We start from the raw sequence: 17429 nt of genomic DNA, 5'->3' as shown, positions 1-17429 counted from the left end.
AAAAGGTTAATTATTCTAGGCTCAAAGTGTCACACTCTAGTCAGCTAATTAATCCATACCCCCTGAGCAAAGGGGACCTCAAAATTGTGACTTTGGGGGTTCATAAGCTGTAAGCCATAATCATCCAAATTATAACAAATAAAGGCTTGAAATATCTCACTTTGCATGTAATGAGTCTCTCATATGTTAGTTTCACCTTTTTAAGTTGCATTACTGAAATAAAGGAACTTTGCACGATATTCAAATTTTTCGAGTTTCACCTGTATTTATCGAAACATAAAATGAACATAAATGGAGCTGAATGAAAAATCTAGTTTTTGCACGTGGTTGTAAGGAATTCATGAATACACTTAATCCATGCAGTGTAATGGTGTGTCATCCATAGGGAAGATTGCAACAATCATTCTGCTGCTACAATGATGTCACCGCTGTGCTGTGATTCACTGGCATGCCTATGGAGGGCAAGTCATTACATTGTGACAAGTGGCTTAGGTTTCCAAATATCAGATTTGTTATAGGTTAATCAGACATGTATTTACTGCAAGATGCTTGCCAGTATTTACTTGAATAGGATCATCCGCTGCAGTACCTGAGAACAGCCACTACACAATATACGGAGCTGTTGTATCCTGCCTCTGTACACTGTTTAGTTATTGAATCTGCGGCTCCCGCTAAGAGCTTATCGGTGGTGTGCCAGGTATTAGACCCCCATCAATCTGATATTAATTACCTATTCTTTGGATAGGTCGTCCAGTATCGGAAGTTTTTTCATTATAGCATATTAAAGTAAAGTCCTGCAACATTACTCGGTAGCTACTGGGTCTTGAAGAAGTATTCATACCCCTTGAACTTTCATGTTACACCCACAAACTTTAATGTATTTTATCTGATAGACCAACACAAAGCAGCAAAGCATGTGAAGTGAAAAGAAAACGATACATGGTTTTCAAAATTTTGAATAAATAAAAATCTGAAAAGTGTGGCTTCAATGGCTGCATTTAGCCCCCTGAACCATGATACCCCTAAATAAAATCCAGCGTGACCAATTGCCTTAAGAAGTCCCCTAGAGTCCACCTGTGTATAATTTATTCTCAGTATAACTACAGCTGTGAAGGCAGCATAGATTTGTTAGAGAACATCAGTGATCAAAAAGAATCATGAAAACCAAGGAACACACAGACAGGTCAGGGATAAAGTTGTAGAGAAGTGTAAAGCAGGGTTAGGTTATAAAATAATTTCCCAAGCATTGAACATCTCACGGAGCACTGTTCAATCCATCATCCAAAAATGGAAGGCATATGGCACAATTACAAACCTACCAAGACATGGCTGTCCACCTAAACTGACAGCCCAGGCAAGGAGAGCACTAATAAGAGAAGCAGCCATGGTCACACACAGCTCAGGTGGGAGAAACTGTCCGCAGGACAACTATTAGTCTTGTACTCCACAAATCTGGCCTTTATGAAAGAGTGGCAGGAAGAAAGCCATTTTTGAAAGCAAGCTTTAAGAAGTCCAGTTTGCCACAAGCCATGTAGGGGACACGGCAAAGTGGATACAGGTACCCTGGTCAGATGAGACTAAAGTTGAACTTTTTGGCCTAAATGCAAAACACTATCTGTGGCGGAAAACTAACATTGCCCATCACCCTGAACACACCATCCACACTGTAAAATATGGTGGTGGCAGTATCATGCTGTGAGGATGCTTTTCTTCAGCAGGCACAGGGAAGGTGGTCAGAGTTGACGGGAAGATGGATGAAACTAAATACAGTGCAGTCCTAGAAGAAAACACAGCCAGAGCTACAAATGGAATGGTTTAGATCAAAGCATATTCATGTGTTAGAATGGCCAATTCAAAGTCCAGACCTACAGTAAATCCCATTTAGAATCTGTGGCAAAACTTAAAAATTGCTGTTAACAGATGTTCTCCATCCAATCTGACTGAGCTTGAACTATTATGCATAGAAGAATGGGCACAAATTTCAACCTCTAGATGTTCAAAGCTGGTAGAGACATACCCCAAGACTTGCAGCTGTAATTGCAGCGAAAGGTGGTCCTACAAAGTATTGGCTCAGAGTGGTTGAATACAAAGGAATGTCACACTTTGCAGATTTTTATTTATTAAAAATTTTGAAAACCATGTATCATTTTCTTTTCACTTCACACATATTTGATACTTTGTATTGGTCTATCACATAAAATCCCACTAAAATACATTTTAGGTTTGTGGGTGTAATGTGAAAAAATTTGGAATGTACTGTACCATAATATGTACATATTTAAATGTAGAGGGACGGGTGTCACTTAGCAGTTTAGCTTTGAGGAGAAATAAACCGTTTCCCTATTGTTGCCTATTTGCTCATGGTGAGATAAAAAAAAAAAACCGACTACTTGTTCATTAACTTTAAGTTAGGGATGAATTAGTTTTTCTGGATTTAAATATTGATGTCTCTAGGAGTCCACTATGATGAGTAGAATGTGCTTCTGTAATCAATGAAAGAGATGCAGAGTGACCTTTCATTCTACTGATCAGTGGGGGGTCCTTTGGTGATGTGGTAGGCCAGGCCAAGAGCTAAGCAGGCACAGGCAGGAGCGGTGATGTGTGCTCCTGTCTGTACATCACTCCCTGCCTCCCCACAGTGGAATCTGTACACCAGTAAAGCGCTGACGTGTTAGCGGTGTATTAGTGTACGGATTCAAAAATGCTAAAGGTGCCTATTCCACAACGGAAAACGGGGAAAAAAAAGTATATTACACATATTTCTTTTGTGACATTTTAGAATAGGTTTTAATAAAGTATATTCAAAAGTTTAGACACGCTTAAAATTAACTCAAAGCATGTGTTTATGTTAAAGGGAACCTGTAATGTTGAATGTGGTGTTTGAGCTGCAGGCAGCATGTTATAGAGCAGGAGGAGCTGAGCAGATTGATATATGGTTTTATGGGAAATGATTCAGTAAAACTTGTAATGTATACATTTAAATTCCTGCTCATTCTGGGCTTTGAAGTGGAGAAAATGGTCCTATCAGTGATGACAGCTCTCTCTATGACTGTGTATAAAGAGATAACTGTCAATCACTGATAGGACCGCCTCCCTGACTTCAAAGCCCAGAATAAGCAGGAAATTAAATGTATAAATTACAAGTTTTACTGAATGTTTTCCCACAAAACTATATATCGATCCGCTCAGCTCCTTCTGCTCCATAACATGCTGCCTGTAGCTTTATGTTGCATTTTGATGGTGACAGGCTCCCTTTTAAGAAGAGCATAACATCTTCCATCTTTTCTCTTATAGAATGGCTCACCCGTACAAAATGTCAACCTGGGACCATCTGGAAATCCTCAGTATGTCTAGATCTGTAAATATAACCCAAATGTTTGCTTACTATTTTGTCTAAACTAAAAGTAAAAAAAATATATACATTAGAAATCCTTTTATCCACATCAAATAGCCTAGAAATTATTGAGAGTCCAGTGCTTAAAGAGCCTCTGTCAGCATGATTAACCTGGTAGGGTTGATCATGCTGATTAAAACAATACCTTTCTTTTGTCTGGATGTTAAACAGCTGCAGCGATATCTGTGTTTTTATTCATATGTAAATTAGCAAGTTTGAACATCGAGGGGGCAGACTCCAGAGTCCTTGGGGTGCTGCTTTTATAATGCCCCTGTGCTATGCACCCTCCCCTTCTCCTTGCTTGATGAGGTTGTTATGGCATGATATCATATACACTACTTACATCCTAGCAACTACAGCATTGTTTTCATCAAAACCATTTTGCCATACACATTCAATTTACATTTCTATCAACTTTTATTATTGGTTAAATGAGAGGAAATGAACTGAAGAAAAAATGTACTTGTTTCTTTTGGGATTTGATTCTGAGACCCTCTATATGGAAGGCAATGTATGCCTGTTAAGAAACCAGTAATATGAATTAGCTTCAAGTACAGAAAATCACTATTCTCAGCATTGTAGGGGTATAGCCTAGAGGTGAACATTTTGCCTTCCATAGTGTCTCAGGATCAAATAATAAAAAAATAAAAAATTTTTTTTTTCTTAAGTTCATTTTTTCTCCCTCATTTAACCCAAAATATGTGTATGGCAAAATGGCCTGATGTAAGTAATGCTATACTTGCCAGGATGTAGGTAGTATATATATCATCATGCTGTGACACAGTCCTGTCAATATAGGGGAGGGGGAATGTGCAGAGAAAAGGAGCATTACGAAAGCAGTGCTTCGAGGACTCCGTTTGGCCCACCTGATTTTTCACCAGCATCTGGTGCTGAAACTCACTGCATCAATAGCTTCTAATTGAGGATGCTAGATTAAAAATAAAAAAATTTCTGGGACAATATTGATGACCTATCTTCAGGATAGGTTATCCTCAATATCAGATCGAAGCAGGTCCGACTCCTGGCACCATCGCCGATCAGCTACTTGAAGAGGCTGCTGTGCTCTAGATTGTATAGCGGTTGTACACTGGAAATGCAGGTAATGTGATGTCTGTGGCATAGGAAGAAGCTGCAGCGCTTACTAGAGCACCATAGCCTCTTCAAAGAACTGATCGGCAGGTGTGCCTGCAGTTACCTATCCTAAAGAGAGCTCATCAATATTTTACTTCTGGAAAACTTCTTTAATAATATAATCTAGTATTATGTAGCTGAAGTGAGGCTTTAAAAGTCTTCTGTCACCCCACTAAAGTGATTTTTTTTTTTGGGCTAGTGAAATTAGTTATATTGCGATATATGACAATATAATTGTGTTACTTACTTTGATCCAGCAGTTTCTGCAAAAAACGAAGTTTTATAATATGTAAATTCGGTCTCTACCAGCAAGTAGGGCGGCTACTTGCTGGTAGCTGCTGCAGAAATCTGCCCCTTCGTCGTGTTGATTGACAGGGCCAGCCGGGATTTCCTCCTCCGGCAGCCCTGTCGGCATTTCAAAAATCGCGCGCCTGTGTGGATTCGGCGCAGGCGCTCTGAGATGAGGAGGCTCGTCTCCTCAGCACTCCCTCAGTGCGCCTGCACCGATGACGTCTTCTATTTCGATGATGTCATCGGCGCAGGCGCACTGAGGGAGTTCTGAGGAGACGAGCCTCCTCATCTCAGAGCGCCTGCGCCGAATCGACACAGGCGCGCGATTTTTGAAATGCCGACAGGGCTGGCCGGAGGAGGAGATCCCGGCTGACCCTGTCAATCAACACGACGAGGGGGCGGATTTCTGCAGCAGCTACCAGCAAGTAGCCGCCCTACTTGCTGGTAGAGACCGAATTTACATATTATAAAACTTCGTTTTTTGCAGAAACTGCTGGATCAAAGTAAGTAACACAATTATATTGTCATATATCGCAATATAACTAATTTCACTAGCCCCAAAAAAAAAAATCACTTTAGTGGGGTGACAGAAGCCCTTTAAAGGGGTTGTCTCACTTCAGCAAGTGGCATTTATCATGTAGAGAAAGTTAATACAAGCCACTTACTAATGTATTGTTATTATCCATATTGCTTCCTTTACTGACTGGATTCATTTTTCCATCACATTATACACCGCTTGTTTCCATGGTTACAACCACCCTGCAATGCATCAATGGTGGTCGTGCTTGCACACTATAGGAAAAAGCACTGGCCTCTCTTAGTCAAAACAATTGGAGAGGACATAGGCTGGTGCTTTTTCCTATAATGTGCAAGCTCGACCACCACTGATAGATTGCAAGGTGGTCGTAAACATGGAAACAAGCAGTGTATAACATGATGGAAAAATTAATGCAGCCAGCAAAGGAAGCAATATGGATAATAACAATACATTAGTAAGTACCTTGTATTAACTTTCTCCACATAATAAATTATATTTGCTGAAGTGAGACAACCCCTTTATCGTCCCAAAAAAATCTGTTTTCTGACCTAGCCCTGTAGCTAAACGTTTTAGTCAAACTGTGGCTGGCACCTTGAGGACATGATCTGCCAGTCATCTCCTCCACCCCCACAACCCTCCCGATTGCTTGAAGAAAAGTGTAATTTTTCAGACCGTAAATTGTCTTTCCTTTAGTCCGAATCAGCAGCACTCATGGGGGATTTAGCAATTAATCCTAAGGGGAGGGCTCTCATTATACCACGGACTCTACTACCGCTCTGCCAAAAGCAGTCCCTTTTGCTGCATATCCAGTCTGTAGTGCTTCACAAACGTGTTGGAAGAGCTCCATGGCGCTGTTTCACAGATCTGCTCTATTGGGACCGAATTTTTTTCCCACGATGTAGCCATTGCACAAGTTGAATGAGCTTTTATAGGCTTGGGTACCTCAAGACCCTTCCGCTCATAACAAAAGTGGTAGCCTCCCTTATCCATTTGGACAAGGAGGCTTTTGTCATCTTTTCCACTTTTGTTTTTCCTGAATGAGAAACAAACAGGTGGTCTGTCTTCCTGAACGCGTTCGTTCTTTGGACACGTATATCTTTAAGGCTCTGCCCATGTCCAGTGAGTGAAGTCTACTTTCTTCCTCTGAAGACGGATCCGGGAAAAAAATTGCTAACTCAATTTGCTGATTTTAGATTAACAAAAGATGGAACCTTAAACTGAAAAGATGACAAAGTCCTTAGTAAGACGTTGTCTTGAAGAAAAATGAAGTAAGGTTCGGCACATGCTAGGGCCTGTATCTCACCCGTCTGGCTGAAGTGATTGCTACTAAGCAACAGACTTTCATGGACACAAACTTTAAATCTGACTCCTGCAATGGTTCAAAAGAAACATTTTATAGTTGATCCAGAACCACACAAAGGTCCCACTTCGGAATCGGGTCGATGACCTGAGGTCTGATTCTTCAAACTGCTTTAACGAATCTTTGTATTAGTGGCTCCCTGGATAATTGTTTGCCTAACGAAGCCCATAAGGCTAATATATGTAACTTAATCGTACCCGGCTTTAGACCTTTGTCAAATCCCTGCTGCAGGAAGTTCAGGATATCCTGAATTGTAGGAGAATGGTAAGATACTCCATTCCTTCCACACCAAAGATCGAACACCTTCTTGACTCTATTTGTTGTGTGTGCTCTGGATTGTAATAGGGTTCTTATTACAGCATCTGATAAGCCCTGTCCTGTTAAAAAGGGGCAGTCAACATCCTGGCCGTCAGTTGCAGTTGGAGTAGATCTGTACAACATCTGCCATCCTGAGTTACCAGGTGTGGAATCTGTGGGAGCCTCCAGAAGGTGTTCCTGCTCATCAGCATTAGCGCGGTAAACCATGCCCTTTTGGACCAGTATGGACATATTAGGATCGTCAAGACCTGGTCCCGTTTGATCTTCTGTAAGACCTTTGGGATCATAGTAATGGGCGGAAATATGTAGGCCAGCCTGAAGTCCCAAGGGACTGAAAGAGCATATAGGGCCCAAGGGTTGTCTTCCGTGAACAGGGAGCAGGCCAGAGGCACTTTTGCATTGGCTCGGGTAGTCATCAAACCTACCTGGGGGTCGACCCCACCACCTGGTGAGTTAGAAGAAATATCGCCAGGTCCAATAACTATTCCCCGGGGCGGGGCAAGTCACGGCTTAGACTGTCTGAAACAGCCTTCCTCTGATGTGCACAGCTGACAGCTGTTGAATATTGGCCTTCGCCCATACAAAGATCCTCTCCACCTTTTTGAAGAGGGATAAGGATCTGGTACCCCCCTGGCAATTTAAATACGCAACGGTGGTCATGTTTTCTGATTTTACTCTTATGGCTTGTCCCTGGACCAAGAGATGGAATTGTGCATTGTATACTGCTCTCATCTCTCTGAGATTTGAGGATAACCTTTCCATTGGGGTCGAGGTTCCTTTCGCCCTCTGGCCCCTCATGTGGGCACCCCATCCTGTAGCCGAAGCATCGGTAGTGACCTCGGTCCATCTGGGAACAGTAAACTTCCTGCCATTGTTTAGAGCCATCCACCACCTCAGGGAGTCTTTTGTCTCCTTGGAGACTACTGTCATACAATCTAGAGAATTGAGGTCTCGATCCCACTTCTGCAGAATTTCCCATTGTAAGCATTTTGTGTGCCAATTCGCCCACGGAATTGCCTGGCTGGCAGCGTCATAAGACCAAGTGTCTTCATCATCTGACTAAGGGAAACAGGTCCGACCTGCCTCAGAAGCTGTACATTCTGGCACAGAAAGTTCATCCTCTTTGCCGGAAGGGAGACAGTCATCTCTTTGGTGTCCAAAAATGAATCCCAGGAACTGCTTCTGTGATGGGATAATACTGGATTTCTGTCTGTTAACTATCCAGCCTAAAGCCTGAATTCTGTTGAAGAATAACTGGAGATGCGCATTGAGCATCTTTGCTCTCGTCCCCTTCACCAGCCAGTCGTGCAAACACGGTATTAGTTATCCCAAATTTTCTGAGGCCTGCAACCATCGCTGCCACTACATTTGTGAATGTGAATGGGGCTGATGAAATCTTGAATGGGAGTGCTGTGAAATGTAGATGATATAGCTGTTTCCCCAGATAAATTGCTATGCACAGGAACTTCGGATGCTTTTTATGAATGAGAATGTGTAGATAAGCATCTTTTTAAATCTATTGTAACGAGGTAATCTCCTGGTTCCAGCAGATTTAGAACGGACTGAACCGTTTCCATACGGAACCTTTTTTTTTTTTATGAACCTGTTTAGATACCTCAGATCCACAATAGTCCTCCACCTCACCTAAGGTTTTGGGACTAGGAATACCCTTGAATATACGACCTGAAAGATCTCTCCTTCTGGGACGGGCTCTAGTACATTTATCTGAATGAACTCCCTTATGGCTTGTTCTATATTGCCCTGTTTGTGATCCAGTAGCCTGTGAGTTATGACATATCTGTCTGGGGGCTGGGAATACAGCTCTATACAATAGCCATTTTTTTTACGGTCTCTAGGACCCATATCTTCCCACTCTGCATAAAAATGGCTTAACCTCCCCCCACAGGCATACCTCTGGCATCATAAGTCCAATTTTCGTTTGGAGGAAGGGACCCCTCTACCACGGCCTCTTCTCCACAGTGTGGAGGATCCTCTGGAAAAACCGCCTCTTGCCACAGTTGTCTCTCCTCTCTCTGATCTTCTGCACTCTGCACCTCTATTGGATGAACAAAAGGAAGAATTCCACTTCTTTTTAGCAGCATAAGGAAGGGACTTCCTTTTTTATGTGACAGATTCTCCATGAGTGAGTCCAGCTCTGGTCAGAAGAGCCTATTCAGACGAAATCCCATTGCACAGAGTGTATTCTTTGAGTGGACATCTGCCCCCTAAGGTTTTATCTATAAAGAACTTCTACCCGCCGTAGCTATCGCCATGGACCGGGCTGCAAATCTGGCCTGCTGCATTGAGACATCACAGAGGATATCCGAAGCCAGAACAACCTTCTTAAAAGATAATAATATATAATCTCTTGGTACACCTCTATCTATGTCTTCCTCCATCTGGAGAAGCCATGCACGGAGGTTTTTAGAAACTGTAAGAGGATAGAGCTGCCTTCGCCTGGCCTGAGGCTGAGAGGTAATTTCTGCGCAAAGCATTATCCAACCTTTTATCCATCGGATCCGCAAAATTAGACCCATCCTCACTACGGACCAAAGTGCATCTAAATAATCTTGATATGGCAACATCTACTTTAGGGGGTTCTCCCCACAGTTTTTCCTCTTCTTGCTCAGTCATACACATGGTTTTTAAAACTTCTTATTAAATATTGGTGCCTTATCTGGCGTCTTCCACTCATTGACCATAAGCCTCTTCACCATAGGGTCTACCTTAAAGGCTTTGGATTTTTTAGGGTTACCGTCGTCCCCCATTATCTCAGCCTGTAATATGGCCTTGGGCTCCAAGAATTAAAATAACCTTGACATTTTCTGCGCTGGAGAGAGATTCAGTTTCTGATCACTATCTTCCGATTCAGAAGTCTCTCTCGTCAATCTCGTCTATGACCTTGTTATTTCAGATTCCTTGGGGGATGAATATATTCTTTTAGAAATGGCACCTGGCCTTAATTCCATCTGAGAACTTTTGGCTTCATTATCTTTAGCTGGTGATTGTTTGAATTGTTTAAATGCATCATGGACAAAGTCCTTCATCCACAAAAATACATCCTTATTGGATAAGGGCTGATCCTCCACAGGAAAGTCGTTCGCTCTGCAGTCTGAGTCGAAATAGAACTTACTGCCTTCCGGAAGGGGGATGTTACATGATCTGCAGAACATGTGTTTGCGTTTCCCAGCAGACTTCCCTGCGGAGGAGCTTCTGTCTTCAGAACCCTGAGACATCTACAATAGAGCAGAGTAAAGCATGGATTTTTTTATATATATATATATTTTTTTTTTTTAGAACTAGGGTTTCACAGTTAGACTCCAAAACTGGTACTTGCCAGTCCCTAAGCTGTGCATCCCCTGCGATTTGACGAATCACAGGTACATTCAGCCCAAAATAACCGTTTATTCTGCTTTATTTTACTAGAGACTTAACGGCTAACACCACAAGTGAGAGATCTGACTGATAACCTCCAACTATAGAAGGAATACCTACAGTGTAAACCTCACTGTGCCCAGAGATCCTTCTGAGGAATAAACATAAGAAAAAAGCAAATGGAACAGAGAAAGATTGCCTTTCTCCCTATGAGTGCACAACATACAGGCAGGTGTAATTTCAGAAAATAACACAGAATCCAGCACCTGCAGTAGTCACTAGAAACCAAAGGAGGACACAGATATTAAATAAACAGGAAGCCTAACACCTCTAGGACGTAGAAGCGTCTCTAACCTTCCTGGAGAGAAGGGGGGGAGGGAGGATGGGCGCCAATGAAATCTACTACAACTGGGCCCGAAGTAGTGGCGAACCTGTCAATATAAAGGAGCGAGGCTTCCCGCCATGGGAGCACAAACAAATCAGAAACCTGGAAATCTCCCCCAGCAACAGATAGCAACCAATCAGATGTTCAGCCTGACCCGCTGTTTTTCTTCTTCTGCCGGCCACAAGACCCAGCACAAACCGGACCAAACTGTATCTTCAAATCGCCTCAGGTAATACCTGTAAAATAAGACAGACAAAAAGGGGGGGGGCAGAAAAAGGGGGGAACAAATACCATTCACATACTTTAAGGTGTCATTGCCCCCATGTGTCCCCCAAGCTATGTGCTCTGGGGGGCCCGAACATGGAGGCAAATGACACCAATTAAAACCGCAAGCTTAACTGTAAATAAATAAAACTTGCAGACAATGACTTTACAGAATAAAATGTCCGCAGTCCTTTATTATGGGTAACCATAAAAACATAGTATTCAATAAATCAAATGAATCAATTAAATAATTCAAACCATTAAACCATATCAATAAATAGACCAATCATAAACCATCCATATGAACCAAGATCCACTCAGCATTAGCTGAGCGATACAGCCCCACAAGCCACGCCTAATAAGACGTGGCCCCCCCCCCCCAAAAGCACCGCAGCCATCTTTCAACCACGTTCTGTAATCCTAAATTAAAAATGTCTAATCCCACTTCAGAGAGATGTACATTGTCTGATCTGTAAAGCCCAACAAGAAAGCCTTCCAGATCAACATGTCTATAACTACACCCACCTACTAAAAGGGAGAAAATGTTCCATTGCTCTATTAATTTTTTTCCGAAAACATACAATCTTTCCCAACCCATGACAGACTAGGTACTATTTCAGAAAAAAACTAACTAGTATGCAGGAGCATACACGGAAGGAGCGCTAAATCCTTTTTCATGACCCATGATAATTCGCAAGTTTTCATTTTCCCAAATCATTACCACCAAGATGAATGACCAAAAGATTAGACACTGGCCATTTACTCAATAATTTCCGAATTTCAATTAATAAACTTTTCCAATTTAACCCTGTACCAAAACATATATGAAGGTAGTCAGTACTAAAAGATAGGTTCTCAGAATAACGTCTCTTCTCAGCTCGCTTCTGAGCCCAGAAAATAAAGGAGTGGCCCACAATCCAAACCATAAAAGAACTACCTGGAAAACAAAATTGAATTAAGACAGCATTAAATCTGGCCTAACATATAAATTAACCCTATGTGGATCCCATTGCCCTATTAAGAGGAGAAAATCTCTATGGACTAAGAGGTGGGCCACTACGAACTGAATTCATTTCTAACAATGCTTAAGGCTGAGCTCACACGGGCGAGATTTCCGCGCAGGTGCAATGCGGGAGGTGAACGCATTGCACCCGCACTGAATCTGGACCCATTCATTTCTATCGGGCTGTGCACATGAGCTGTGATTTTCACACATCACTTATGCGTTGCGTGAAAATCGCAGCATGCTCTATATTCTGCGTTTATCATGCCACGCAGGCCCCATAGAAGTGAATGGGGCTGAGTGAAAATCACAAGCATCCGCAAGCAAGTGCAGATGCGGTGCGATTTTCACGCATGGTTGCTAGGAGACAGTCTATTCACTGTATTCTTTTCCCTTATAACGTGGTTATAAGGGAAAATAATAGCATTCTGAATACAGAATGCTTAGTAGGTGATCAATTGAGGGTTAAAAAAATAATAATAATTAACTCACCTTCTCCTCTTGATCGCGTAGTTCCCGGTCTCTTCTTTACTGATGAACTACCGGCTAAAGGACCTGTGGTGACGTCAGATCACATGCTCCAATCACATGGTCCAAACCTATTTTAACAACTCTGAACACAATTTAAAATCCGAAAAAAACAATAAACAAAAAATAATCAAGATTGTGAAGGATGCCTCCACTCTGCATATCATATTTGATACCCATTAAATAAACGAAGAGAAAGTAATAGCAAGACAAAGAAAAACCCAATCGGGAGGCATTTATCAAAATAAAAATAACCATCAAATTGAAAACCTAATGAGTTGAAACCAGAAGGTAAAACGAGCAACAAACGGAACGCCGATTTGATATCTGCTTTTGCTAGCATGGCCCCTTGGCCAAAAACCCTCAACAATGACAAAGCATTATTAAATGAAGCATAGGCCACAGAGGCCTTTGACTTATCCACCATGTCATTCAAGGAGGTTTGTTTTGTAAACTACAAATGGTGAATAAGTCTGAAATCCCCTGGGCTCCTTCTTTGGCACAACGCCCAAAGGAGAGAGCCTAAAATTTGCAAAAAGGATTTAAAAAAGGACCTGCAATTCTAACTCTAACTTTTTTTGCAATTTCTTTCTAACTACCTCTTTATGCAACGCAACTGATTTCAAATTATCAACCCAGTAGCAACCAACACCCAAAAATTGCGGGACTTCAAAACCATATTGAAAACCATTCAAAATTAATTCCGCTTTCGTTTGATCTGAGTAAAGCTGTAGCCAGGGGCGCATTTCTGATAGCCTCACTGGACTCGGTGCTTTTTGAAATTTGTTCTCTGGTGCTTGGCTGCTGCTGACCTAACTGGGAATTCCTTTTAAAACAGCGTGACATGGGGTGCGTACCACCGCAAAACGAACACTCGTGCTTGTACCGGCAGTTGTTCAACCACTTGCGCAATGAAGATCCAGGCGGCAGCTGTAGCAGCATCTGGAGGCAGCTTCTCAGCCAATCTTCTCTGCCGGCAGCCTCCACTCTCTTGATGAGCCGTCTCAGCAGGTCTTCCATCCTGGGTCCAGCGCCGATGAAATCTTCTTCAACTGGCCCCGAAGTAGCGGTGAACCTGTCAGTATACAGGAGAGAGGCTTCCTGCCGTGGGAGCACAAACAAATCAGAAACCTGGAAATCTCCCCCAGCAACAGATAGTAACCAATCAGATGTTCAGCCTGAGCCGCTGTTTTTCTTCTTCGGCCAGCCACAAGACCCAGCACAAATTGGACCAAACTGGATCTTCAAATCACCTTAGGTAATACCTGTAAAAAAAAAAGGCGGGAAGGCAGACAAAAAAAGAAGAGGGGCAGAAAAAGTGGGGAACAAATACCATTCACATGCATTAAGGTGTTATTGCCCCCATGTGTCCCTCAAGCTAGGCGCTCTGGGGGGCCCAAACATTATGAAACTGCAGAATATTCAACTGGCATTGCACATAACTGTATACAATGTAATTTCTCTCCTTGGTCTATTCACGGACAAAGTTTGAATATTGCCTTCCATTGTCCTGTCACAATATTGCAACAAAAAATTGAGAGTTCCTTCTCCAAGGGATCATATCCAACTCTTCTGTGAGACCCTTACTTCACTTAAATCACGTACTTGAAGATGGCGGTGCGTGCACCACGGGAGGCTCAGCGTCTCCTCAGATTTTGCAAGTTAGCAGTGTTATTCCTGCTCTTTAGGGTCTGTTCATTCAGAACAGCTTCGCTTTTACATCTTACACCCGACAAGAGCTTTTGGATATAGAATTACACAACTCCGACTGTTTTATCAGCAACCTTCAACTCATCCCTGAAATAAGAAGAACACCCGGCGCTTCGCAGGCTGCTCGGCTGACCGGAAGTGCTCGAAGACGGTGCAGAGACCGCAAAGGCGGGGAAAGCGTGGCGGGCTAACAGCTAACACCGCAACGGCTTTCTTTACCTAATGTGCGGTCCCTGGTGAACAAAATGGATGAGTTACGACTTTGGATCACTGACAACAGGACACTTATGGATTGTAATGTCATGATACTCACGGAAACATGGCTACACAGCGGAATATCTGACATTGCTGTCGAGCTGGTCAGACGCCACACACTCCGGGCGGACAGAATAGAAGATGATTCCGGTAAGACAAGAGGCGGAGGACTGTGCATTATGGTAACAAGGCTTGGTGTATAGAACTCTGTCATTGTTGGAAAACACTGCTCAGCTGACCTAGGGTCACGATGGGGAGTGGGGGAAACCCCCACCGTATAATTAGAGCAGTTACTAAGCCCAAAAACAGGGATAGGGAGCAGGTCACCTCCTACAGCCGGCCCTAATCCTGACCCTCATCTCCTGAACCTGGATCCTACTGACCCTAACGGTCCCTTGCATAGAGACAACCGGTTCCTCAAGGAAACAGACAAACCGGAGTCTCCAGCGGCCTAGTAACAGAAGGGAAAAGATAGAATCAGCAGCAACTGAACGGCAGGTAAGCACCTGGAGAAACAAGAGCACACCAGAACATCAAACACCTGCCGCAGCAAAGATGGAAAAACACCAAAACAACCTGGACCCCCATGTGGACACTGATGCAAGGTGGCTCCAGGCAAGGCTGCAAATATCTTTTAGGTTCATCCCTCCGGGAAACCAACGGGATCCCCTTTCGGAGGTAACAGACAGGGGAAAATATCAATCATCCCTGCAGATCACAACACCAAACCGACCTGACATGAAACACCCGACATGACATAAACAACTAAACCCCAACATAAACCACACCAAACAAGATAACAGGTGAGGAGGGGAAAGGAGATAAACAATGTCCAACTAGGATGCCCTCACACAGGTAAGATGACACATCCAGAAAGGAGCAGAGCTCCTACACATATACAGGCAAACAACCAACTGACATATATTAACCCCGAACACACCAGGATGGGAAGGGACACACAACTTAAAGGGGAAGTGTCAAAACATGCAAAACAACATGTTGCCACCAGCATGCACGGCAAAAGTGTCATGGTCCACTACACCAGGCCGTGACACCTAGAGTATCTCATGGTTAAGTGTAGACTGTTCTATCTGCCGAGGGAGTTCACCTCAACTATATTAACAGCTGCATATATCCCACTGGATGCTAATGCCAAGCTTGCTATGAACGAACTTCATGCGGTCATCAGCAAACGACAATCTGCACACCCTGAAGCTGCATTTATTGTAGCGGGTAACTTTAATCACTCTAACCTAAAGTCAGTGCTACCTAAATTTCATCAACATGTATCCTGCCATACTAGAGGGGATAAAACCTTGGACCATGTCTATACAAACATCGTTGGAGCCTACAAGGCAATGACCCTCCCCTACCTGGTACAGTCTAATCACCTTTCTTTGTTTCTCACCCCCAAGTATTCACTGCTTATCAACCTTGTGAAATTATCAGTGAAGACAATCAAAGTGTGGTGGGCGGGGGTAGATTCTGTACTCCAGGACAGGTTTAAAGACACGGACTGGAGCATGTTTGCCTCTCGTGCTACCTGTGGTTCTCACACAAACATAGACTCTTACACGACTCAGTACTGGAATACATCAACACCACAATTGACAATGTTACCACAGAAAAGCTGATCACAATGTACCCAAATGAGAAACCATGGATGAACAAGGAAGTGCGGCTTCTACTAAAGGCATGTAATAATGCCTTCAGATCAGGTGACGCTCAGGCCTACAGTACGTCCAGGGCAGATCTGAAGAGTGGCATCAAGAAGGTCAAGCACAGCTACAAGCTCAAGGGGGAGGAACACTTTGTCAACTCTGACCCACGATGCATGTGGCTGGGCATTCAGGCCATCTCTGACTATAAGCCCAGCAATTAAACACAGACAGCCATGAATGTGTCCTCCCTCAATGAGCTAAATGACTTCTACGCTCGTTTTGACTAGGACAACAAGGAAAAGTTTTAGTCAAAACCCTACCCTCTGATGACTGCCATACCTTCACTCTCACTATTACAGATGTCCATAACGCACTGAGCAGCATCAACGTTCCCAAGGCTGCTGGCCCTGACGGCATTCCTGGATGTGTGGTTCGAGCATGTGCTGAGCAGCTTGCAGGGGTCTTTACTGACATCTTCAACCTGTCGCTTGCCCAGGCAGTAGTACCATCGTGCTTTAAGACCACCTCCATTGTGCCAGTGCCGAAACACTCATCACCAATGTGCCTGAACGACTACCGCCCTGTAGCACTCATGCCTATAGTTATGAAGTGCTTTGAGCGACTGGTCCTGGCACACCTCAAGTTATGCTTGCCCCCCACACTGGATCCTCACCAATTTGCCTATTGAAGCAATAGGAGTACAGAGGATGCTGTATCTACAGCACTTCAATGTGTACTCTCACACCTGGACAATTCTTATGGAAGAATGCTGTTTGTTGACTTCAGCTCAGCATTCAATACAGTCATTCCCTCCAAGTTGATCACTAAACTTGTGGCTCTTGGAATCAGCAACCCTATCTGTAACTGGATCATGGACTTTCTGACCAACAGACCCCAGCATGTTAGGTCAGGAAATAACTGTTCCACCACCATCACACTCAACACTGGCACTCCACAGGGCTGTGTGCTGAGCCCGTTCCTCTATTCCCTTTTCACCTATGACTGCAGGCCTAGGTATGGATCCAACTCCATCATCAAGTTTGCAGATGACACCACAGTGATCGGTCTCATCAGTGACAACTATCAGTCTGACTGTAGGGAAGAGGTAAAGCACCTAGTTGTGTGGTGCGCTGACAATAACCTGCTCCTGAATACCAGCAAGACAAAAGAGCTCATTGTGGACTTTAGGAAGGAGAAGATGAACACCCAGGGCTCC

The 17429-nt window shown here is 43.3% G+C and overlaps 1 protein-coding gene across 1 annotated transcript in view; it reads left to right on the top strand.

Moving 5' to 3' along the window:
- The window catches only part of LOC122937785 (serine/threonine-protein kinase Sgk3), a 132357-nt gene that overhangs the window by 75742 nt on the left and 39186 nt on the right, over positions 1-17429 (top strand). The window contains exon 7 of the mRNA XM_044292823.1: positions 3295-3344. Coding sequence (XP_044148758.1) covers positions 3295-3344 — 50 coding nt within the window. The remainder of the gene's footprint in view (positions 1-3294; positions 3345-17429) is intronic.

This window comes from Bufo gargarizans, chromosome 5, assembly GCF_014858855.1.
Source record: "Bufo gargarizans isolate SCDJY-AF-19 chromosome 5, ASM1485885v1, whole genome shotgun sequence".
NCBI lineage: Eukaryota > Metazoa > Chordata > Amphibia > Anura > Bufonidae > Bufo > Bufo gargarizans.
The sequence above is the reverse complement of the archived record's forward strand: the minus strand, read 5'-3'. Positions and strand labels throughout refer to the sequence as shown.